The sequence below is a fragment of the Sphaeramia orbicularis genome, chromosome 11 (assembly GCF_902148855.1).
Source record: "Sphaeramia orbicularis chromosome 11, fSphaOr1.1, whole genome shotgun sequence".
Taxonomy (NCBI): Eukaryota; Metazoa; Chordata; class Actinopteri; order Kurtiformes; family Apogonidae; genus Sphaeramia; species Sphaeramia orbicularis.
In genome coordinates, this window is record NC_043967.1 from 40,465,843 (window position 1) to 40,493,177 (window position 27,335).

The window sequence follows — 27,335 nt, forward strand, 5'->3', positions numbered from 1 at the left end:
GATGGAGCTTAGAGAATCAAATAAGAAGGAATGATCTAAGTGTGTCAGTACATTTGATTTGATTTATAGTCTGTGTGCAGTTCTGTGTTGTATCCGCGCAATTACGCACGTTTTCTGCGCAAACGCCACTGTGCTGCCTTTTGTTCCCCATTCATAAAGCGCCTTCAGTATCCCGGAGATATGTCACCGTAAACCGTCACAAAAAAAAAAAGAGGCGACTGGCCCTTTAAGGGTTATGTAGCAGGGCTAGCCGATGTAGGACGAGCCGACCCGTGCGTCTGCCTGCCTGCGCTCTCGCTGCCATCCCCATCATGGCCTCCAAACAGCCGCCGACACCACCGAGGATGAACCGACCAACCAGCGGCCCTTTCCTTCCCGGAGCGGAGACGGACGTCAAGCCGAAGCAGAGGCACCGGTAGAGGCGAGCCGCGCCGGGGAGAGCCGCCTCTCATCCCATGCCACCCCGGTCTCCTCCATGCCTTCGTCTAAAGCCAAGTACAGCTATTCGATAAAGAGGGGTGCGAACCCGGGCGGCGGCGGCAGAAACATGACAACGAACAGGGATTATTCTGTTAATCTGTCGGTGCAGCAAGTGCTGAGCCTTTGGGTGCAAGGCACGACTCTGCAGCACTTCACAGGTATGCAAAAAGGGAAGGTACCGTTCTTCTGCTGTTATATGTGTGTGTGTATGTGCATGTGTGTGTGTTCACTCTGAAGTCATCACCATTAGAGTTGGACAGGCTTAATGAGGATACTGCTGCATCTTTGTGCGTCCATTTTTAATAACAATAAAGGTATCCTCTGAGCAGACCTCTTATAATAAAGGTGCGTCTGGTCCAGTCCAGCCCCACCAGCTGCTCACTAATTGCAGGAGAACAGGATACCTCGAAAGGGCCACAACAAAAATGCCACTCCTCTGTCTGTCCACGCGTGGAGAGTTAATGAGTGACATGAACATCACAACTTGCAGCTAATTAACCTTTTCATGCATAGTGGTCACTCCAGTGGACAGTTACTCTACAGCTGTTCTCTTGTATATTCATGGGTTTTGTTGTTTTAGTTCCATATCAGCCAACACAGTGGACACTTATGCATCATCTCATAAACTGCAATTCATACCATTATTGTAACTTTGCAATTCTTGATTGGTTCTTGAGTGGAAATCAATTGTTAATATTTATTTTTTTTTGCATATTATCTCCATGAAGTGAGTAATAACTAGTATTAGAATATGTTAAAATGTGAGAAAACATCAGATTAGCTGCATTAAACATGGTTTAATTTCACTGTTTTCATATCACTTTATGATATTGGGTTTTAAATACATGTTTATTTGCTTCAAGAATGAAATTCATGGTGTAGCTGAGTGGACATTTTTGTAACTCCATGAAAAACAGGTTGATTTAAAAAAAAAAAAATCAATCACATTGCTTTTTTCATGCCTAAAGAGGAATAAAAACACTCAGGAAAAAAAAAAAATCTTGATTAAGGTTCTCATAATTCATGCATGAAAGGGTTCATTTTTCTCCTGCGTGAATTCATCTTGGTTGGTAGTGAATGACCCCCCCTCTCTCATCCTCCTCCTTTTTTGTCTTGCAGTCCTGTAATCAAGAAGCAATTAGAGTCAGCATCCTCAACTCTGTGGGCAGGATGCCTGTCTGGTCTAGACTCCAGCCACTCACATCAATGCCTGCTCAATACACTTCTGCATTGATATTATTGTGTTATCTGCTGGTTTCATGATGGACTATTCATTCATCTGTCAGATTTTGCTTTAATGTAGATTTTTTTTGCAGATGAAATGCTCCTTAGTAGCTTTTGTTCTTCATTACTGTCACATCGATATGACTGGTAATGCTTGAAGCAGATACAGTATTAATCAGGTAAAAGTAAAGGTTCATGATAAGCCAGATATAAAATAGTGGACTGTGTGTGGGCATGTTATCTTTGTTCCACCGACAGGCTCTTCAGAAGAACTTGACACAACGAAATCACTCGCCACCATCTGTTCAAAACTGCAATTACTAAGAGTTATGTAAAACACGACCGATTAGTAGAAAGTGGTGTATACAGGGATAACAAGACTGTTCTGTCGTATAAACATAAGATTAAAGATAAAACTTGAATTCTCATCTTCAGAGTGAGAATGAAGCAGCAGAAGTGGACATGCGGTCATAGCTGACCTGGCACTGATCCAACTTATGAAACACAGCTGACATCCTGTGTTGAGAAATACATCAAGCAGATGGAGAAAAAGAGGTAGTTAATCATGCTGACTCAGCAGGAAGCTGCAGCGCACGGACAAGTTTGCGGAAGCTGAGCCACAGCAGCAAATAGAGAACTGTGACGAGCTGACGCCCAGACTTTGGTGAGCAGGGTTCATGAAACTGCCATCTGATCCCTCAGCCTCATAGTTCACTCAGCCAGGTGAAAAATGGCCTCAGAGATATTAGATAAGGTCAGGGGGAGTGTGTGCGAGTTTTAAACAAGAGCAGCGGACTCCAGAAGCAGATGTCAACTTTTAAGACATGTCAGCCCATTTCCCCTTTCTCTGAAACCCTAGGGAGCTGCTTAAACAAATGAGTTTCCTGTTTATGATTTGTGCACTTGCAGCAGTTTAACTTCAGAAGCTATGAAAGGAACATGCTTGCTCCGGGGTTTGCAGCTGTAAAGCACCATTATCCCCTGTTTTTTGTCTATGCAGTAACTTTTGGTTTTTAGGTTTAGGCTATTGTTAACAGAATAAGTTGACAGCTACTGAATACTTCACACTGGAGGGAACTGAACAGTGATGCCAACATATGGAGAAATGCAGTCTAGTTTCTTCAGAATACTAAAAAAAAAAAAAACATGACATACATCATAAAATGAAATAGAAAAAAGTCACGTCATCAAAAATGCCACTGTTTTGAAGTTAGAACAAAACTTCAAGTATTGCAAGTCTCTGAGCTTGAAACCAGTCGAACTGTACACATGGAAAAAATGCGAATCTATATATCACAGTGTGTTGGTCTGTGCCCCCACGCAGCAGGGAACTATCTATCACCTAAAAATGTATTGGCTTGTCATGTCATGTGGCACGAACTGAATCCTCACACACCACAACTGCTCCATTCATTCTGTTTATGTCAAACTTTAGCCTCCAGTGGGTCCAGATGACCCGAAGTATGTATGTATCTGTCTGTCTGTCTGTCTTTCTGTCTGTCTTTCTGTCTTTCTTTCTTCACTTCTGAACCATTTATTCTACAGGTAAAATGCCGTTTCTCAGCCTTTCAACAGGATTAGATGTCTTTTTTGGACATTTACTCTTGTCTTTGCCGACATTAATTCACCAATGAAACTCTTGTAGTTTGACAGTCTTTGTAGATACTTGTTTTACATTCAGTTAATGATATATTTTGCTGAAAAAGTCACTTTTTTATGTAACCTTTGAATTTACTCTGAACTTTTATGAATATCCACATGATCAGTTCATTAAATATAAGAAAATACCAGATTTTTCAGTGAAAAAATGCAAAATGCAGACAATAATATCATTACTGATGGTGATAAATCATGTAGGAAAGGTGAAATGTAGTCACCACAATAATAGTTGTAGGTGTTGAAGTGTTAAGTAGTTGAACCACAAAATACTGTTAAAGTGTTAGTTTTAACTCCCCTTTATTGACGGTTAAGTGTTGCAAATATAATATAATGAGAAACACATTTGGCTTCACACTTTTCCTCCTGGTGTTTGAAGGTAGTTGTCCCGTGGAGGTCCATCTTTTAGGTCCTTTCCCCTTTGACTGTCTTTGTCTCTGCAGCAGCCTCTGCGCTCATCCAAACGCTCTGACCTCTTATCAAAGACCCACATGTTGGAGTCCCTCCTGTTTTTATGCTCTGCTGTCGAGCTGTAAAGCCGTCCGTGCTGACAGACCTCGGCCTGCAGTTGCAGATTAGCAGAAGTTAATACTGTGTCCGTGTTTGCCGATATCTCTGGAACATGACACAGTACTTGGGTGACGCAGATCTCTTACCCCGTAGGTGTGCTTTCTGAGCTGTGACCACCTGCTCTGCTGTCCCATGAAATTAATGTTCACCTCACCTGCCAACATCTGCCGGACTAAAAAAAAAAAAAAACACCTGCCAAGATGAATTCTTATCAGCCTGACTAAATAAGAAGCCATGTCTATTTACTGAAACATTTTACCCTACAAATGATCCCTCTCTCCCACTCTGTAGTTGTTATATTAAAATGTTAAATCAAGCGTGTAATCGTTTAAGAATTACAACAGAAATCCCTCTGTAAACGCTCTATTTATGAATTCATCATTACTATATGTGAAGAGATGCAGTAAGTTTTGTTGTTGATGTTTTTACGTAGTAATAGATGAGCAATAAATAGGTAATAATGCACCAATATCACATGTTTACTAAAGTAATAAACACAGAATAACTTCGGTGATCATCAAGCAAAATCTTAGAGGTGAAATGACTATTGCTATATTATAATGCTGGTTGTGTTTAGTTTGAAAATGCTTAGTTTTAGATTTGTTTTAGTGTTAGCTTTGGGCTAACACTAGAAATATCTGAAGTTGCTACATACCTACGATAATCACACAGGTCAAATTTACCCATATACCATTTTTAGTCTGCAAAAATGTCCTCTACCTTTGTATGAAGTCATAATCATCCCCTGTGCAGACTGATCTCATGAAATCACGTTGTATCTTACAGCATTTGGCGGGCTATACGTATGCATTTTCATCCTTTCGTGTGTTATTCAACGCCATTTGATCACGTGTCAAGATCTCCAGTTTACATATCAGTAACCGCTAACCCTAACCATAAACCTAACCCTAACACCTAACCCTAACCGCTAATCGCATGGTATGTGACGCGGCATGAACATACACATGGAAAAGCTTATAATGTGTACAGATGACACGGCAATTAAAAGTGGCGTTTTATCTGTACGGAATTCATGATATCACGTTGCCCTGTGCTTTAGTTCTCTAGTTTATAATTAAAGTATCTTTAACACTCGTCACTTTCCATAGACATCAATACTAATCAGTCTAAAATGACAGTAAAAATGGATATTAGAGGAAAATATCTCTTAATCTCTTACTCTTTTCCATTGTAAACTGTCATAAATGACTTTATGTCATTGTGACCACATTTGAACTAATGCTGCTAGCTAAAAATCTGAACAGTTTTTCTGTAAATAATGCAAAAATCAACATATTTCTATAGCAGTAAATTTGAACCAGTGACTGTTGTAGGTATAGTAAGAGATATAAGCTGGGGTGCTGCTAACAATTGTGGGCCCCACGAAAGCTAAATGATATGTGCTCTTTTATAAAATTCTGTATCTTATTGATTTGTCGGAGCAGAGTGTGTGTGTGTGTTGGGAGGGTTATGTACCTGGGGTAGGGGCAGCAGTTATACAGGGTGTCCCATAAGTCTCCATACATAGGAAAAATAAACGTTTCTTGACATAAACCATTTTTATTTATATAATATGCTCTATATGACTGCCATTTTGTCAGGAACACATTTCAATGTGTGTCCTCCACTGCTGAAGAACTATAAAGAAGAAATATAAAGAACTACATGTTAGAACCATATATGTATGGAATGTATTATGTCTCCTGTGTATGGAGACTTATGTGACACCCTGTATACATGGGGATGCGCTCCATAATTAACGTAACTAACGCTGGCGTGAAACAAAGGGGTGAGAGCTAATAAGCTATGCTTCTTCTCACTCCTTTTCAAATATAACTTTTTTTTCTTTCTTTTCTTTTTGCGTGTATCATTATTTTATGCTTCCTTGAATTTTCATTTCTATATTATGTTGTGCAAAGAAGTCAAGTAGTAGTAATCTGGAAGCTCGTATCATATCCATATTCAAAATAAATCAATTAAAAAAAAAAAAAACTTAACATGCTTTCAACGTCCGACTCCTGGCTTCTGTGCCTCTATTATACAGCAGACCTTACACAAAATTTTCACAACTTTTAACCTGTATCCACTGGGCCCCCTCCACTGCTCTATGGGCCACCCAGAAATGCCGGGCCCCATGAATTTGGCATGTTTAACCCCCGTTTATGGCACCCCAGGATATTAGATAGGTATAGAGACAGGTATATCTGCCCATGGAATTACCTTTACTGTATTGAATAGTAGAGAATGTAGCACTACAAAATTTTTAGGAAAAGTCAATTTATTAAAACACACTAATGCACTAATGAAAAATAGCTATGGGCAAATTTGACCCGTTGGCAGTTCAAGTGCAAAAGTTAATTGTCATGGGTGAGATTGGGTAAATAGGTAATAAAATGTAAAATAGACATAATTAATCTGAAATGGGACACTCCTGCTATCTCCAAACACACATCTAAAATCAATACGAATATGAACGGTAATTAAGAATATGTGTGCAGAGTCAAATATTTAACATTTCAGTCAGTTGATGAATAAGGTAATTGTCTGAAGTCTGCCTACATTTTATTTTAGTTTTTTGCTCCACAGAAAAAAGGGCGAAAAAATGTATTACTTGCAGGACTTGGTGTGCAGAAGGGAGCATGTGGGTTTATAGAATAACACAATACTTAGCAGAGTTCAAGGACTTAAGATTTATGCAATATATCACAAATGGGGTGTTCAAAAATTTGTTCCATCACTGTATTCTACCATGTTTTCAATGGTTTTATGTGAACAGACGCGTTTTTTTGAAAAGACGTCTATTAATGGAAAACTTTGTTAAAATGAAAATGAAATAGATAGTTTTCGTCAGTTTCGACAAGGCCTCATTTACTTTTGTCGGCAGTTCGTTTTTGTTAACGCTAAAAACTTTTCTTGGCTGTCTTGGTATTTGTCGTCTCTTCGGCGTTACGTGATGTGATTTCGGATCTGGATCAGCCACAGTGTCCAATCACAGACTTCCAGTAAAGACTTGTTCCTGTCTATCGGGAAGAAGAAAGATGACCTCGGATACTGTTACTCATCACTCCTCAAACATCTATCTGAACTTCCTGTCTCATTTTTTTGTGTCCGCCGTGTCCCTGTCCCATCTGAGACATCTCCTCCATCCTCGCCGGCTGTTGGGACGGTGATAGATGTTTCCAGGCTGACAGCATGGCGGTGTGATCTCACTGTGCTGCTCTCAGTCATGCAGGACAAAGAGCTGTTGTGTTACCGTCCTGTCACATCTCTCTCTGCTCTGCCTGACGGCTGATTGGCCGATCAATACGCAGATGTAGGCGCTCAGTCGGCTGTGCTGCAACGAGGTTAAACGGATATGCTAAACAGCTCCCTCAGGCCGAAGTTTGCCTCGAGAAAATCCAGTCTACAAATGTTTATGCCACACAACAATGTCGCGTTTCCTGTTTATATTCCATTACCCAAACAAAACACACTCGGTCCTTTTCACAGCGTTCTTTTGCTTTGGATCCGTCATTCTTATTCCCTTTCCTCAGTTGATTTCTTTTCTTTCTCTAGAATAATCTCATGGCCAGCTGGCTCCTCCTCGCTCCCACGGTGCCAGTGGGTCCAAGCGAGGCCCCTCACTGGTGTCAAAGCTTTTTATGCAAAGCTGAGACAGAAAAACACAAACCGAGAGAGAGGATGAGAGATTTCCAACGGGGCTGACCTCTCGTCCAGCCTCGCTTTTCTGTAAAGCTGTTTACTTTCCCTCATAAAACCAGTTATTAATGCAGCACAGTCTGGACATTATAGGAATGTAGATGCGTGATATGTTTTCTCAGCAGCGTCATGCAAGTTACTTCCAAACTGTAATACATTAAATATTACTTATTACTGTTATTTAAAAGTAATTCCTTACCTTATTTATTTTTTTGTTTATTTATTCAGCAGGGACAGTACACATTAATGAAAGCTATTTTTCAACTATTGTCCCTGGGTAAGATGTAAAGTACCAGCATTCATAAAATTAGAAATATTTAAAAAATTAGGGCTACACCCACACAGTACATAGTATTAGTTTACACACACATTACATAGCATTAGTTCACATGTACAGTATACACCACAGGTCTCAAACATGTGGCCCGGGGGCCAAACCCAGCCTGCCAAAGGGTCCAGTCTGGCCCATGGGATGAATTTGTGAAATGCAAAAATTACACTGAAGATATTAATCATTTTGGTTCAGGTTCCACATACAGACCAATTCAATCTGCAGTGGGTCGGATCAGTCAAATACTATCATAACAACCTATAAATACTCACAACTCCACATTTTTCCCTTTTTAAATGTAAACATTTTTATGTCACTTTACTGTATTTACACTATAACAAACTAACTTTTCACAAAAACACGAATAGCCGCAACAAATATGAACATTTTGAAATGTCTGAAGTGTAATTTTAACAATATTCTGCCTGTTATTACATGTTTTGTGCATTTGTTGATCCACTGGGATCTATACATTGTAATGAACATGTGTAAATGATAAACTGAGACATAATATTGTTAAAATTGCACTTAGTTTTCTTAAGAAATTTCAATTTGTTCATGTTATTCACAATGTTTTAAAGGATAGTTGGTAAATGTAAACATTTCCATTGCATAATTTTACTTTTTTCGCTCTAAAACACAGAGGAAAGTTTGGAGTTGACATTATTTATATGTTATTATGTTATTATTTCACTGGTTCGGCCCACTGCAGATCAAATTTGGCTTAATGTGGCCCCTGAACTAAAATGAGTTTGACACCCCTGGTATACACAGTTAACCTTTAAGTATTAGTACAAGCACCTGGAGACCTTACAATATTACTGTCTCAGAATTGTAATGGGTTACATGACTCTTGTATTACTTTGGAGTTACACACAGACTCTTGTCACAAATGGTGTGTGCCCCCTCCCAATACCAGAGATAGGAGAGGCTTGGGACGCATAAATTTGCACTCTGAAGTACATGTGGTTGGATAGCTCTGAAAATAATGCTACGATCTATGATGTTTGAATCCCAGCAGAAACACTTGGATTTTTTTCAACATTTTTCATGTGCAAACAGGGGGCACAGCGCCAAGGATGCCGTTAAATATATCCACAATTGATAAAGAATTCTAACTAGTCCTAGAAACGTTAGCTTACCTTGTCATTGCTGATCACAGGGATCATGCTAATGCTAACTAGCTTCTGTAAAGCAGGGTAAGGGTTAATCATGAACATACGTCCATGTGGACAATGGACTGTCCTCTACTGTCTTCACCCATTGGTTGAACACCAACAGGAAATAGAACTTTAGAGGCATTTTTGATTCCTTAAGACAGGGGTGTCAAACTCATTTTAGTTCAGTTCCACATTCAGCCCAATTTGATCTCCAGTGGACCGGACCAGTAAAATAATAACAGTGAAAAAAGTAAATTCTATTATGATCAGGTTTACATCTATGAAGTTTGCTTAAAAATTTGAATAACATGAACAATTTGAATTGTCTCAAGAAAAACAAGTACAATTTTAACAATATTCTGCCTCGGTTTATCAGTTTATCATTTACACATGTGCATTACAATTGCAAAAAATATTTAGTAACAGGCAGAATATTGGTAAAATTGCATTAACTTTACTCAAGACATTTCCATTTGTTCATATTTGTTCAGGTTATTCACTTTTTTTTTTTTTTTTTTTATGAAAGTATAGTTTGGTAATGTAAACATTTTCTTGTAATTTTACTTTTTACACCAAAAAAACAAAGAGAAAATTTGGGGTTGTCATTATTGATAGCTTATTATGATAATATTTTACTGGCCTGACCCACTTGAAATCTAATTGGACTGTATGTGACTGTATATGGAACCTGAATTAAAATGATTTTGACAGCACTGATTGTTAATATCTAAAGTGTAATTTTTGCAATTTTTCACAAATTCATCCCACAGGCTGTATTGGACCCTTTGGCGGGCCGGATTTGGCCCCCGGGCCGCATGTTTGACACCTGTTTTTTTTTTCTCTTTTTCATTTGAGCAATTAAATTATGGGCGAAAAGTGTGTTGTAACGCAATCGCTATTGAACACGTACTGACTAAAATATTACTGAAAATTGATTCGAAATGCCTTACACTTCTACATTACAGCAAAAGTAATCTGTTACTGTAATGCGTTACTTTTGTAAAGTACTACTCAGCGCTGTTTCTCAGAGATATCAGTTGTTTAGGTTTTCAGTGCATAGCTAGATGATTGTTGGCAATCTTGGGAATTGAACAAATTCAGCATTTTTTTTATTTTTTATCCTTCAACTGAAAGAGCAGAGCATAAACTATAGTTAGTGATTCAGTAAATTGCTTATCTTTAGTCCAGTGAATCCTCCACCAGGCCTTGAACGCTCACAATAGACGACTGTAAGCTATTGTTTCGGACACAATTATCCTTTTACAGCTTTATGTGTTGCTTGTCGCAGTTCTTCTAAAGTCTCAGTCTAAGCTGTTTTATACATCTCACCTCAAATCCATTTCCTTGCTCCGTTGCCTTCTCGATGAGCCCTGACTTAGACCGCCGCTGCTGCTGTAGATTGAAATCCTCCCTCAATTCACGGGTGTTTGCAGCTCCTACAGTTTCTCTGCATCCCGATCTGTTGCAGCAATATGTTATCTTCGGAGGATTTTAACACATAAATCTGTAAAACGCATTGGGAAATCTGCCAACAGAAAACATGACAGCATGACATGAGTTCAGAGTGACAGAATCATAAATCAGATAATTGAATTTCTATTTGGCTAAGGTTTTTGTCAGTTTTAAGACATCGAACAAAACAGCAAAAATATCAGTAGTTTTTGTGATCATCGCCAATTTATTTAGCTTATTCTTGTTAAATATGGCTTTTAAAGACATCATCTTTTAGCTCAAGATAAAAAAAACTCGCATTTTTCACTATTTTTGGTCATTTTTACCTAGAAGTATATTAGATGGTGAAGTGGTTTAATGCAACATTTTATGAATGAATACGTTGTGTTTTTTTTTTTTTTTTTTGGTTTTTATTTTTTTTGCCTATCCTTTTCACCTGATACACTGCTTATATTAAATTAAATGTGAACAGCATCAAGCATCGAGCATTCACACCATGAACAGAAAAAAATCAACAACAAAACCATATCTACCATCTCAATTCAACATTCCTAAATAATTTTAAACGTAAGGCACTTTTTTTTCTTTTTTTCTTTTTTTTTTTTTTTTACTTCGCCAAAGGAGTGAATAACTTAAATGCATCATCAGGTCCATTCCATAATTTCACACCCTAGACTTCACATTTGTCCTCACTTTAGTCCATTCACAAATATGAAAATCTCTGAAATTCTAATTACTTTTTCTTAATTCCAAGAAATCACGAATGGTATTTGGGACAATACTGTTTTTATTCCTCATCTTCCATATACCTATTAAAAAAAAAACAACCTTCTTTTAAATATATTTATGTTTGTACTTTGCTTTATGTCTTGCTCCAGACTGTATTACAAATGGTATCAGAACAATGTGGCGCTGATAGTTCCCCATGGCTATTATGCACCAAAACTGTAAATAATGACTTTGACTAAGAATATTAGCTTATAAACTTTACAGTTTACATTAAAAAGAAAAAAAAGGTTGATTATGTAAATCTGATTGTGTGTGAGGTGACTAAAAAATGTGTATGTGAATGATTTGTATGGATGCTTTGTGTTATTGTAAAAAATATATAGGAAAAAAGTGTACTAACAAAGCAAAGGAAGCGGAATTAATTTATTGGTTTGTAAAAAAGAGGGTGGGAGTTTATAAGTTATACTTCTTCCCACTCCTTTTCGAGAGCCAAAAAATTTTTGCTTGACAATGTTGTATGGTTCTTTGTTATCTGATGATTCTATGTGGTTGAAATAAACCTTAACTAACTATAAAAAAATAATAACTCCAATGACATAAAAAAAAGAAAAACATGGCTTCCACTTTGACTTAGTTTGATGATTAGTTAACTTCACTGACTTAACTTGCAGAAGTCACTTTTTCTTCAGTTTTCTCACCCTTTAATTTATTCAGCGCTTTTTGAAAATCCAATCAATCAGTAAATGAACTGTAGGAAAATACCTAAATTTTACTGAAAAATGCAAAATGCAGAGATTAATATTAGAATAAACTGTGATCACTCTGGAAAGCTTCATTCAGAAGTAGTCACATAAATAGGTTTAGGCCTTTAAGAGTAAGGTAATTCCATTTTATATAAGTTAAGTCATGTAATCTGTATAAATTGTAACTAGTAACTCCAGCTGTTTGGTTGAAGTGATTGACTAAAAATGTTATTATATAATATATCAAAATGCAAAATGTCTAAAAACTCTGCTAAAGTGGTTGAGTAAATGTGTTTCGTTAGATTTTGTGTTTGGACGTGTGTGTTCTCTGGGCTGTTTCTGATCAAGCGTCCTGTCTGCGCTGTGTTTTGTCTCTCTCCCCCTCAGAGATGTGGTACTGGGTGTTTCTGTGGTGTCTCTTCTCCTCGCTCTTTGTCCACGGAGCTGTGGGGCTGCTCATGTTAGTCATGCTGCAGCGCCACAAGAGGGGCCGCCTCATCACCCTGGTGCTGGTCAGCGTGGGCTTCCTGGCCTCGCTCTCCGGAGGCGTCATCACCAGTAAGTCCACTCATTCAGCTCTGTGTGTGTTTTTTTTTTTTTTTTTTTGGAGGGGGGGGTTAATCCTATTTTAGAACGACCTCAGTATCCAGTCAACCTGAAGAAGACGGGAGGTGACGGGGAAGAAAGAGAGGGCATGTGTATGGGTTAAGTCTTGAAGAAGACGAGAGTTGACAGGAAGACGTGAGAAGAGTGAGAGGAAAGGAGGGAAAGATTTTAGAGTCTGTGCTTGTCCTCTACTTATGTAGCACTGAAAGCTTTAACAGTATCTACAGGAACAAAACAACACATGATTGAATGAAAAAGTCATATTTTAGATAGATAGATAGATAGATAGATAGATAGATAGATAGATAGATAGATAGATAGATAGATAGATAGATAGATAGAAAGAACACATGATTTAATGAAAAAGTCATATTTTAGATAGAAAGAAAGAAAGAACACATGATTTAATGAAAAAGTCATATTTTAGATAGATAGATAGATAGAAAGAAAGAAAGAAAGAAAGAAAGAAAGAAAGAAAGAACACATGATTTAATGAAAAAGTCATATTTTAGATAGATAGATCGATAGAAAGAAAGAAAGAAAGAACACATGATTTAATGAAAAAGTCATATTTTAGAAAGAAAGAAAGAAAGAAACACATGATTTAATGAAAAAGTCATATTTTAGATAGATAGATAGATAGATAGAAAGAAAGAAAGAAAGAAAGAAAGAAAGAAAGAAAGAAAGAAAGAAAGAAAGACAGAAAGAAAGAACACATGATTTAATGAAAAAGTCATATTTTAGATAGAAACAAAGAACACATGATTTAATGAAAAAGTCATATTTTAGATAGATAGATCGAAAGAAAGAAAGAAAGAAAGAACATATGATTTAATGAAAAAGTAATATTTTAGATAGAAAGAAAGAAAGAAAGAACACATGATTTAATGAAAAAGTCATATTTTAGATAGACAGACAGACAGACAGACAGAAAGAAAGAAAGAAAGAACACATGATTTAATGAAAAAGTCATATTTTCGATAGATAATAGATAGATAGATAGATAGATAGATAGATAGATAGATAGATAGATAGATAGAAAGAAAGAAAGAACACATGATTTAATGAAAAAGTCATATTTTAGATAGATAGATCGATAGAAAGAAAGAAAGAAAGAAAGAAAGAAAGAAAGAAAGAACATATGATTTAATGAAAAAGTAATATTTTAGATAGAAAGAAAGAAAGAAAGAACACATGATTTAATGAAAAAGTCATATTTTAGATAGATAGAAAGAAAGAAAGAAAGAACACATGATTTAATGAAAAAGTCATTTTAGATAGACAGACAGACAGACAGACAGACAGACAGAAAGAAAGAAAGAAAGAAAGAAAGAACATATGATTTAATGAAAAAGTAATATTTAGATAGAAAGAAAGAAAGAAGAAAGAACACATGATTTAATGAAAAAGTCATATTTTAGATAGATAGAAAGAAAGAAAGAAAGAACACATGATTTAATGAAAAAGTCATTTTAGATAGACAGACAGACAGACAGACAGACAGACAGACAGAAAGAAAGAAAGAAAGAAAGAAAGAACACATGATTTAATGAAAAAGTCATTTTAGATAGACAGACAGACAGACAGACAGAAAGAAAGAAAGAAAGAACACATGATTTAATGAAAAAGTCATATTTTAGATAGATAGATAGATAGAAAGAAAGAAAGAAAGAAAGAAAGAAAGAAAGAAAGAAAGAACACATGATTTAATGAAAAAGTCATATTTTAGATAGATAGATAGAAAGAAAGAAAGAAAACACTCCAGCTGCTTTTTAGTACCTGTTTGAACTCCAAAGAGCAGTTACACAGTCAAAAACTCGGTAAAAACACAATAAAAAAAGGAAAATCACAACAACACTACAAACAACAGTGAAAACAAAAAAGGACAACGAAAACGGTGTAAAAAAAAAAAAAAACATCTATTTTTATAGCGAGTCGATCTCACTCACCGCTCTGTGTTTTGACCTCCATTACACAGGCGGGGAGGGGTGCACTGAGCATGCTCAGATATCTATGGAAAGAACACAGTCTGTTCTATCGGCACGTTTTGAAATGTTTCCTATTGAGCAAATGGTTGAATTTTTACGAATATGTAAAATAAGTCACATATTCCGAACGCTCAGCAGAGACACATCAGGGGTTAAAGGGTTAAGCCCTACTTTGTCTTACCCATTATATCAGTGTGATCACAAGGCCAGTAAATAGACCTAAACTGCTCTGAGTACTGGGCAGGAGCTCACTGAATGAATCACTCTCCATCACAGATGCAAGTGGGCCCCCAAAAATAGAAAGACACTTTATTATTAATGTGTAGCAATCAGAGGGAGCAGACGTATCGACTGTGAACGCCCCCCCACCCACACACACACCCTGCATGTGTACTCTACTGTTGTCTGGGTAAAAGTCAACATGTGGTCAAGCAGAAGAAATCAACAATCCCAGCTGAGAAGTAAAGGAAATGTTGTGTTGTGTTAAAAACAATATTATCTCTGAGTTTTGTTCAGTGCCACGATGAGACTAGAGATTCATAAAAAAAAAAAAAAAAATGGCCTGTTGCTGTGTTTCCATGACGATGGCCCAAACAACGTATTCTAAGGGAAAGTGTGACAAACTGTTGCGGGAAGAGCATCAACGCAGTATGTGTCTGGTTTATGGAATAATGTCCCCAAGAGCTGTCTGCGGCCACACATGAACGCCTCCTGTCTTTTAATATTCAAACACTAAACGACTCCGGCCTTTGTGCAGAATATTTGACTCCCGGTGGGGGGCTGATGGGTACAAAAGATGCGGAAGGATGTGTTTGTCCTCATTGTGAACAGGCAATCTGTGATAATACTGACAGACCCTGACAGACAGATGTGTGTGTGTGTGTGTGTGTGTGGGTGTGTGTGTGTGGGTGTGTGTGTGTGTGTTCCTGCCCATCTGTTTACTCTGGGTGTGTATTCATGCTCATGGTGGTCTCCCCCAGGATGGTGAGAGCAGCCACGGTGTAGTAAACGATGATTTTGATCAGTGGTGAGAGGAATCCTACCTGCAACTACACATACAAAAACTAAAGATATGCTTACTGAGGAGGAAAACTCACAAAGACACTTTTAATTAACCCATAAAGACCCAGGGCTACTTTTCTAGCAGTTTCCAAATGAAGTTTTCTCTCTATTTAACCTTTCTTAAGCCATTTATCACCATTTATTCTTATATTGTCCTCTGTATTTTGCATTTTTCAGTGTAAATCATAGATTTTTTTCCCTATATTTTACTTAGCTGATCAAGTAGATCACAGGTGTCAAACATGCAGCCTGGGGGCCAAAACCGGCCTGCCATAGGTTCCAGTCCGGCCCGTGGGATGAATTTGCAAAGTGCAAGTTATGGCAAAAATAATATCATAATAACCTATAAATAATGACAACACCAATTTTTTCTCTTTGATTCAGTGCAAAAAACATTAAATTATGAAAATGTTTACATTAACAAACTATGCTTTAACAATAACATGTGAATAACTTGAACAAAATGAAGAAAATTAAGTGCAATTTTAACAATTTTCTGCCTGTTACTAAATGTTTTGTGCATATGTATAAATGATAAGTCCAGGCATAATATTGATAAAATTGTACTTATATTTCAGATTCTGTTTTTTTCCAGGTTACTCACATCCTTTTTTTTTTTGATAGTTTGTAAATGTAAATATTGGCATAATTGAATGTTATTTTTTGCTCTAAAACAATTTGGAGTTGTCATTATTTATTAGCTATCATGCTAGTATTTCACTGGTCTGGCCCACTTCAGATTGAATTGGGCTGAATGTGGCCCCCGGAAGAAAATGAGTTTGACACCCCTGAAGTAGATGTTCATGAAAACTCAGAGTAAATTCAAAGGTTATTATATCAAAACAGAGAAAACGTGACTTTTTCAGCAAATCTATCCATAACTGAACATAAAAGAAGTACGTCCATCCACCGTCATTGATCCAACTCCATGGGTTTTACTGGTGAATCAATGTTGTAGAAGATGACGGTGTTTCCATGGTAACTACGGAGCCTCTGAACATCCAATGTTTAAACGTTTAAACTTTTTATTGGTTTTTAACTTCTGCAAATTTCTTTTAACCCTGCTCTCAGTCCAAAGGTTTATCTTTGATCACAATCATGCTTTTATTGACCTATTGATCACTTATCTGATATGTACTGACTGGTGGACCTTGTACAACTTTTATTATATCATGTCTATAGTCTTGGTTTCATGTTACATGTCATTATGTTTTGAGAACTGTCAAAAAGATAGATAGACAGACAGACAGACAGACAGACAGACAGACACTACATATATGTAATATAAGTATAAAAAAAGTGCAATATGACAAGTAAAGTGCAGAGTAATCTACCTATGGGTGTAAATAAAATAACTTTAACCCTTTCATGCATGAATTATTAGAACCTTAATCAAGATTTTTTTCCTGAGTGTTTTTATTCTTCTTTAGGTATAAAAAAAACAATGTGATTGATTTTTTTTTTTTTTATGAACATATTTTTCATGGCACTACAAAAATGTCCACTCAGTTGAACACAATGCGTTTAATTTTTGAAGTAAAGAAACATGCATTTACTGACATACTGTGTAAAAACTATGAAATAAAAACATTTTTATCCTCCTGAGACCCAGCAATACATTTGTGTCCTCTGTAGGGGACAAAAGTGTGAAAGTTTCACTTAAAAAATGCTGTCCGTTGCAAAGGACACTCCATAAAATAAATAAATAAATAAATAAAATGTTTTTGAAAAAATAAACAAAAAAAAACCTGTTGTATTATGCAGTTTCCAATCAAGATAATTGTTTAATGGAAAAAAGCTAATATTTTCACTTTCCTGGGTCTCAGGAGGTTAATGCTACTAATCTGATGTTTTCTCACATTTGAACATACTATAATACTAGTTAGTCACTCAGAGAATATGCAAAAAAAAACAAACAAAAAACAAAAAACTCTGTAAATTACAGTCTAATAACAATTAGCAAATGATTTAGATAAAAGAACAGGAAAGTTACAGTACTGGTATGAATGTCAGTGTATGGGATGATGCATAAGCGTCCATGGTGTTGGTTGATATGGAACTAAAACAACAAAACCCATGAATATACAAGAGAACAGCTGGAGAGGAACTGTCCACTGGAGTGACCACTATGCATGAAAGGGTTAACCTGAACCCGGACCTGGACCAGGACCAGGACCAGGACTTGGACCTGGACCTGGACCTGGACCTAGACCTGAACCTGCACCTGAATCCATGTGTGTGTTTTTGTCCCTCAGGTGCAGCGGTGGCAGGGGTGTACCGTGTCGCAGGGAAGGACATGGCTCCACTGGAGGCCCTGGTGTTCGGCGTGGGCCAGACCACCTTGTCTGTCATCATCTCCTTCTCACGCATCCTGGCCACTCTGTGAAACAAACCCTCGACCATTTGAAGGACAGACGCCGAGACCAGACCAAGACTGACACTTAAAGGGTTTGTGGAAGGAGACGAGGCAGAAATACTCTGGACCATTTTTTGGGGCTGGATGCAGGAGAGAGCCCCCTAGTGTTTCTGCTCTGTTACTGCCACAATCACAGGAGCCCCTTCACTGCACTTCAGAGGGAACTCAATGCAGAAAGGTTGTCTTCACGTGTGACGAGCAGCACTAGGCGGACGGCGTGGAGATGGCGCCATCCTCAGCTTCTGAACTGAAAAGCCATGTTTCAGGTTTTTTCAGAGTTAAATCAGTATTTTGTGCCAACAGCCTTCTCTGGGACATCCAGATGCCTTTGTGGCCACTGACTCTCGAAGGCTTTCTGTTGCACTTAAGGGAGAAAACCTCTGTTTTTTTTGTTTGTTTTTTTTAACAGCAAAGTGAAACATCAGCGAAAACCTGTAATAATGACCCGTCATCTTGTGATCAAAATGCATTATAGGAGCCGCGTTAGAGCAAAAGCTGAGCATCAAGGAGTGTTTAGGGAGAAATAACCACAATAATGTTCATCAGCAAAAACAGTATTTTTTCAGTATTAAGGCCATCCTCATCAACAAGGTCTTCACGACGTGCAGATGATCATTCCTTTCTCTTCACCGGCTTAGCGGCTGCAGAGTCCAGCTTTGGGTGCAGCTTTGAGTTCTGCACTTTGTAAACGGTGGAAATGCCCACTGTGTTCGAGGTCTGAGATCGGTAGATGTGGAGGAGAAAACCAGCATCAGTGCGAAGTTTAGTTTCGTTGTCTAAATGCTGATTTATTGTGTGCCAATAAGAGGTCAGACTGAGGTTAAAACCAACAGAGAACGGCTGTGATGAGAGAATCCTCAGAGAGGTTCAGTTTGATGCAGGACCTGGAGGCAGTTTCAGACACACTCTGACTCTGGCTTAGATCAAACTCAGAGTCAGTCATCTGTTAAAAGTCACTTATTTTCTATCACTTATGGAAAATAAAAATGACTGACAATGCTGGGAGCTTTGTCTCCTGAAAAATAATGCTAAATATTGAAGTGTTTCAATGCAAACATAATAATAATGACTTCTGATAAGGCTTAACATACTGGACAAAAGAAAATAACTATGGTAGTCTTCTTATTGTTCTATATCTGTCTTTTTATTTCTTGATCAACAATATTATCAACAAACCACAAAATTAAATCAATTTGAACTTGAGGCACAATAAGGCATGTTTATTAGCTTGAAAATATTATCACTTTACCGATAATTCATGGTAAAATAGTGCTACTTAAGGACTTAATAGGCTTGTGCTACACATACATGTAATTAAAAAGACTCATGTTTCATTTTATTGTCCCACAATGCCTTGGGCTTCTAGCCATGTTATTGAAAGACATTCCACATACATACAGGGAGGACACAGTGAGAAAAATATTATTCTTATTCTTATTCTTATTCATATTCTTATTCTTATTCTTATTCTTATTCTTATTCTTATTACCTTTATTTAACCAGGAAAAAATGATTCATTCAGATTCCTGGTGAAGACCGCAGCAACAGAAGTTACAGAAAGTAGAAATTTCAGCCATACATCCACACTAAAACCATCCATAAAACACCACCATAACTAAAAACATACATATAGAACACCACCAATACTTGAAAAGGTATCACAAGTATATAAGAATGTTCCTTAAAAGCATCTCAAAGCAGAACCTGATTCAGTCAGAAAAACATCTACACCCAGATTGACTTTTCCTATTCATTTAAATTAACTTTGAATGTACAGTATTTAAAGAGAGCAGCTCCTTCATTTTTAGATCCTTTTGTAGTTTGTTCCAGACAGTGGAGAAAGAAATTTTATTTATTTGGGGTTTTTTTTTCCCAGTTCTCTTCAGACTTTTGGAACACATAGAGATAACAGATCCTGGGACCAGACACTATAATTATAGAAGTCATTCAAAAAGTGACAATAACTTAGAAAAAACACTGAAATTAAAGAGACACCCTAAAAAAGCCCTTCATTATTGATCAGTATGTACACATATAAGGAAGTGTAGTTTGTTTTTTGTTTTTTCTTTGCTCTCGCTGTACACAGGAATAGAAGAAATCAGGACAAGTAGCAATAAAGACAGTTCATATAGGTTGGAAATACCATAGTGCAAAGGTAAAAATAAGGAGTCTGACTATTATGAAGATCTAATCCGGAGTCTGAGTTTATCTTTGGCCTCTTGTTTTCCTCTTTCAGGTTGAAAGAACAGTGCATCACTAACAAACAGAATAGTTTGCATTGTCTGAAAGTGACTTGACTGAGTCTTAGGCCCAATCCCAATTCACCCCTTAGCCCTCCCCCTTGGCCCTTGCGCTTGGCACTACCCCTTGAAACAGAGTTGCAAGGGTTAGGGGTTGAAACATCCCCCTGTGAAATGAGACAACCCTTCCAGACCTGTTACATCATCAGCAGTCATCAATGCCGCTATAAGCAGATGCGACAACTTTGTTTCCAAAAGTATTCATCATGCCGTCTGCAGCCGTAACCATCTCTGTTGCATGACCTTTACGGCTATCAAACTGCAGAAGTGCCGTCTATAACACTATGAAACGGCATTAAACGGTCAATCAAGTGATTATACTGGAAAAAATCCAAATCTTACCAAGGATATTTTTCTCATTTCTAGTCAAAATATCTCATCACACTTAAAATAAGACAGAATCACCTAAAGAGGAACTTTTCAGTGAGATGTAAGAACTTCTTTTTAGACAATAGATCTTGAAAATCTTATTTCAAGAAATCTTACCAAGATATTTTTCACTTGTTCCGTTGGCAGATTTATTTGCTTGAATTAAGCAAAAAAAAAAAAAAACAAAAAAAAAAAAACAAACTTGAATTAAGCAAAAAAAAAAAAAAAAATCTGTCAGTGGAACAAGTGAAAAATATCTTGGTAAGATTTCTTGAAATAAGATTTTCAAGATCTATTGTCTAAAAATTAGTTCTTATATCTCACTGAAAAGTTACTCTTTAGGTGATTCTGTCTTATTTTAAGTGCGATGAGATATTTTGACTAGAAATGAGAAAAATACACTTGGTAAGATTTGGATTTTTTTCCAGTGAATAAATTTTAGAGATGCAAAATTACAGTAAAATTGTCCAAACATGCTAGATTATATTTCTTGATAATCTAGCAGGTTTCTGATCCGATACCTTCAGTACCTGTTTATATGATAACCTGAGTTGATTCTGGTTTCTTTTAAGTAAATTTTGATTTTGATTTTTGCAGTGAAAGTTGTTTACGAAGAAAATACATACATTCGTGTGTTTCTTTCATCACACTGCTGCACTTTTTTGCTGTGTTTACCTCCATCTTGCCGATGATTCGAACAGACTTATGGGAGATTTCTCATACCCCTCTGTTTGTAGTGTGGTCCTGAAAAATCTCCGTCTCAAGGGTCGAACAGCCCTGCCCCTCTGACTCCTTGAGAATTGGGACACCCCTACCCCTTCACGTGTGTACGAGAAATGGAGGGGTAGGAGTAAGGGGGAGGGGCCAAGTGGTGAATTGGGATCGGGCCTTAGTGTACATTATCTCCTCAGCCTAAAAGTAGTGACATTAACGACTTTGTTATCAATGTCCCCAGAAAAGCATCCCTCCCTATAAAAGGTCAAACAGTTTCTGCTGCTCCAGATGCCATTTTCTATGGCTTTTTCCTAATTCTAGTCTTATCCTAATTGTTTTCTTTAACCCGTGTTCCTTAAGTTTTCGCACTTGAACGAACCTGCCTTGTTTGAGCTCATGGAGTGACCAGTATGCATGGAAATGAGTGATAAAAGACACTGATCAGCTTGTTTTTAAAAGAAAACTGTGGAGAATGTCCAAGAAGCTACTGGTTTATCTCGCCGATTTGCCAGTTTGAGCTCCGATAATATAGAAAACAAAGAAGACACACTGAATTTTTTTTAATTACAAAGCAGATTCTCATGTCGACTGAACCCAGGGTTTGAGGAGGTTTTTGTAATGCCAAAGTACCGCTCACATTCTAGCTTTATTTATCACATTTGTGTCATTTTGTTGATATCACAGTCAAGATTTAGCCGTAGAAGCATTTTTAGAAGCATTTACACGGTGACTCGGGTGTCGAACGACCCCCCCGACCTGTGGCGCAACGTCATAAAACCACAGCTGACATGAATTTGTGAAAAGAGTCGATGTTTGTGTCGTTAAGTGTGTGTGTGTGTATGCGTGTGCGCGTGTGTGCCGTGAGGTTTTGTAGCTCTTTAGGTAAAAAACGGTGTGTATTTATAGGGGTTATGTAATTGACATGACTCACCTTCAGTACCAGCTTAAGACACAAGAGGGCGATATTGCACAGATGTGAAGTGGCAGCAGTAGCATGGATGCACAGATGATTGTGGATTTGATGCTGAAAAGTGCAGCAGAGTGTTTTGGTACAGACAAAAGGTTTTCTATTTAATCATGTTGTTTAACCTAAACAGAAAATTAAAAAAATTAAACGTGTGAATATTGCTATTTGGAACCTAATAAGTCATCTAAACCCCACTTTTTATGCACTGAATGGTCTTCACTTTGTCCATATTACATGTTTGAATGTTTTAGCTCAACTTCAGGGACCAAATGTGAGTTGCTGCTGATGCCTCACCTGCCGTCATAGCAATGATTTCTCTGTAAAGCTGTTTTTAGGGGGAAGTTTTACGCATGTATGTATGTGCAGTGCAAGGAAATGTAACACGTGAGTGCTGTTTTTGGTCTTTTTTTTTATTTTATTGTATTTTTCTCATGTATTTGGTGTTGGTCTGAGTGGTTTGTGCATGTGACTACTAAACGTGAAACAGGATTTTAATTTATTTTCTATCATGAAGGGGTTGGACACATTCTTTTCTCGACCCCCGAAGCGATAAAAAGGGTGAGGACCTAATTGCAGGTGACACTGTATTGGTCACAGCAGTTCACTGAGCAATGTCTTACATAATGTGTTTATTTGCTTTGTTGAAAATTACGTTTCTGCCAACAAACTGCACGCACTGGCAGTCTAAAAAAGAGCTGCAACTGGACAGAGGTTGTTAGAACAGTGCACTTACATCCTGAGCTGTATATAGCCATAGTGTACAAAGTCTTCACCAGAAGAGGGCGTATCACGGTAAAAGAGTAACCAACAAACTAAACTAACCACTGGATAGTTTTTGATACTGATTCCTACTCATGCGTTTGTCTTTTCAGTATCCGCACCCCGTGCCGTGATAAGTCATGAGTTTGATGAGTGAGGAAGTTGTTGTTTTTTTTCCGCTCCAGGTTCTGTGACTCACTTCGTCTAAGTGGCTGGATGACATTGTGCGCAAACTGCAATATCTAAGGAGACACCGAGCAACTAATAATCCTCTCTAGACTTTCAAATGCCATCACATTGCAGCAAGATCCGCAGCTTAATAATCCTGTCTCTTTCATAGGCTTAGAACTAAAGCTTCCCCCTCAGTCTACTGTTGTCCAAATGCCACATACCCCCCTGGACACACACTGTGTACCCGCTGTGATTGCATGTGCAGTGCAACTCAGATTATGTGTGAATGGACTATGGACAATCCAACAGAAGACAATGTTGTACAAAACCCAAAGTGGCACTTGTAGATAATGTACAATATGTTCTTTTTTAATTTTGTACCAGCCAAACTGCTGATATTTATAACTATTGCCTATTTATGTACAAATTGTTCTCCTGTACATACTCGACAGTCAGTTGAAATAAAACTCTTTTGCAATATAAACACTCCAGAGTGCCGTTTCCTCTTCCTCTCATTTCTTCTTTCTGGGCTTTTACAGATCTGCCTTATCTTCTCGTAAACGCTGCAGCAGTGACAGTTTTCTCACTTTCTGCAGCACAGGTGCAGTCTGAAGGATCCCTGCTGATAACATCGAAAGAGATGCTTTCCCCCCTCTTCATCCATCTGCTGTCTGCCTCCTCTGTGCCCTTGTGGTTTACCATCACTTTCCTGCAGATTCTGGCAGCCTCTTTAGTCTCTTTTTCCAGATTTTTGTCTCTTTCCTGCCCTCCCTCCTTCCTATTTTACAGTCAGTAGACTACTTAGAGGTGCACAGAGACTTAAAATACATTAGTAAAGGACAGAAAATGTTCTTCAGCTTTAGTGTAACAGTATTAAAGAGGCAGTGCCATGTGATGTGTAAAGATTTAGGGGAATCTATGACTGAAAAATTAATTATGGCACTTGTTTCCAGCCTTTTGTCTATGGTGAACCCCATGAGTGTTAAATTCTGCTCCTATTTTTAGCGCTAACAATTATATAAGTGTTTCTTAAAAATCATCCACTTTCTGTTCTTAACATTTGCTTTTAGCTGTGTAGGCTGGGAATGTACATGCACATACAGGATTTAAGGAAAGGGAAGGCCCACGCTTTGAGCTGAAACATGAAACATATGACTGTGGATCATGAAAATGCATGATTTCTTTACAATAGGTTATTTTCCAGAGCAGAAGCCTTAGGTGCTTGTATCAAACAATGATTTTCTGTTCATAAATGATGATTTATTTTTATATCTGTATATATAAGGCTGTTGAACTCGTTAAAATCTAATCTACACTGCAAATTATTTGGTTCTTACCAAGAAAAAAACAAGCAAACTTAGATTTAGAAGTGTTGGATAATGTATCTTGTTTTAAGAGTTAATTTCTTATTCTAAGTGTTCATACATCTGAAGACATGCTTATTTCTAGATTTAATAATCTTAGTTCAAGAAATCTTGTCAAGTGAAATGATCTAGCTGCATGGACAGATACTTGTTTTGAATGCCTTTTTCCTCAAATTTTGTGTTTTTATCTTGTTTTTAGACACTCGTATCTTGCAGTGTAATTCTCGCCATGTATGTGATAAGCGCTAATGTCATGGAAAAATTAGTAGACCACCCCTTGTTTTCTTCAATTTCATGTTCATTTTAATGCCTGGTACAACTAAAGGTACATTTGTTTGGACAAATATAATGATAACAACAAAAATAGCTCACAAGAGTTTAATTTCAGAGCTGATATCTGGGCATTTTCTATGGTTTTCATGATAATAACCAAAATCACTTCAGATCTTACATCAATAGTTATGACATTGTGCTGACAAAAACAGTGCTTTTAGACATTCCATGTTTTCTTTTCTGTCTGTTTTAGTCACATGATACACACAGGAGTTAGTACTTGATTACATAACCATTGTTTTCACTGATTTTTGATGGTTTAATATTTTTTTTCTCCAACTGTATGTCAATGACTGTAATGAATATAGACAGTATTTAGCCTGTTCTTCATCACAGAAATGTTAGTTTGTGTGACAACAAGTGGCAAACTTTTGTTCAGTCATATGATGCATTTTTGGAAGATCTGTCCTGGGAACACCAAACGAATCTTTTGGATCTCAAACTGAAAAGTATATGAACCACTTCTTTATATGAATTAAACATTGCTGCCATAAAATGAGTCAGAAAAGATATAAATAGGTGCACAGAATTCACCAGAGTGCAGAAAATCAAGTGTTTGATGTGCTGAAACAAAACCCACACCCTTGTAACAGCACAGTGGTTTATGTAAAACACTGGATTAATCTTAACATTCAGTTTTATTTTAATACCCTCTTTTATTTTCTATTGTGTAAAATCTTCATCCTTAAAAAAGACATTTGTAGAAGAGTAAAATATACAGTATTTATTGGACTGGAGGAGAGGGATGAGGTATACTTATTATTTTCTAATCTCTAATAAATCCCTTTCATTATCAAGTGCATTTTTTTCACTGTAACCATCAAAATGATCCTTATCAGATCTAACAGTGGACCTGGTCTTTTTGTGACGATATAAATAAACCTTATATTAGAGTCACTGATAAACTCTAAAGGAATAACATACATTTTTGTCATTCATTGGATTGTAAACACACTCCCAAGGCTGACTTAGATGTGATTGTGTTGACACTGTAGGACAGGGGTGTCAAACTCATTTTAGTTCAAGGGCCACATTCAGCTAAATTTGATCTGAAGTGGGCCGAACCAGTAAAATAATAACATAATAATATATAAATAATGTCAGCTCCAAACTGTTCTCTATGTTTTACAGTGAAAAAAGTAAAACTATATAATGAAAATCTTTACATCTACAAACTATCCTTTCAAACAGTGTGAATAACATGAACAAACATAAAAAATTCTAATTTTGACACTACTATACCTCAGTTTATCATTTCCACATGTACATTATAACTTACAGATCACAGTGGGTCTACAGATACACAAAATATTTAGTAACAGGTGGAATATTATTAAAACTGCACTTCTCTGAAGACATTTCAGGTTGTTCATATTTGTTCAGGTTATTCAGAGTTTTTGCAAAATTACACTTTGTTTTAGTCTCTACTTACAAAGAGAAAAATTGGAGTTGTGAGTGTTTATAGGCTATTATGAGACTGAATTGGTCTGAATGTGGAACCTGAACTAAAATGTTTGTTAATATCTTCAGTGTAATTTTTGCATTTCACAAATTCATTCCAGGGGCCAGATTGGAGCCTTTGGCGGGCCGGATTTGGCCCCCCAGCTGCATGTTTGACACCTGTGCTGTAGGAGAATATGTTCCATGTTTAGGATATTAGAACCCAGGGGGTCTGCGAACCTGTTTTACCTGGAAATTAAGTTTGAAGACATCACAAGGCTTTTGCTTTTTCTAATCTGCAATGAGAAATTTCAGCATATTCAAGTCACTAAAACAAAGAGAAAAATTTGGAGTTGTCATTAATATGTTATTATTTTACTGATCCAACTCACTTGAGATCCCACTGGGCTGTATGTGGGCCCTGAACTAAAACAAATTTGACACCACTGATTGAAATGGTTTGTAAACCTCTTCTGGCCCTCAGGCAAGGCAAGGCAAGTTTATTTGTATAGCACATTTCAACAACAAGGCAATTCAAGGTGCTTCACACAGGACATTGAAATACAACAACAAGGGAAAAAGAAACACATTTAAAACATTATAAAAGAAACATGTAAAAGGTGATTAAAAACAGCAAGTAAGAAAACAACACATAAAACCCAAAAATATGAAAACACACACATTAAAGTAAGAGTTGCAGTGCAGAGTTTCGAAAGTGAATGTAAAATTTAGAAAGTAAAAAGCCTTTTAGTCAAAGGCAGCAGTGAACAGGTGAGTCTTTAACCCTGACTTAAAAGAACTC

The 27,335-nt window shown here is 37.1% G+C and overlaps 1 protein-coding gene across 1 annotated transcript; it reads left to right on the top strand.

Moving 5' to 3' along the window:
- The first annotated feature begins 235 nt into the window (after positions 1-235).
- tmem170b (transmembrane protein 170B) lies at positions 236-20,355 on the top strand. Its single transcript, XM_030147465.1, has 3 exons — positions 236-638; positions 12,432-12,602; positions 17,956-20,355. Exons 1-3 carry the CDS (start codon positions 476-478, stop codon positions 18,084-18,086), a joined length of 465 nt encoding a protein of 154 aa, XP_030003325.1. The 5' UTR covers positions 236-475; the 3' UTR covers positions 18,087-20,355.
- The last annotated feature ends 6,980 nt before the right edge of the window (positions 20,356-27,335 follow it).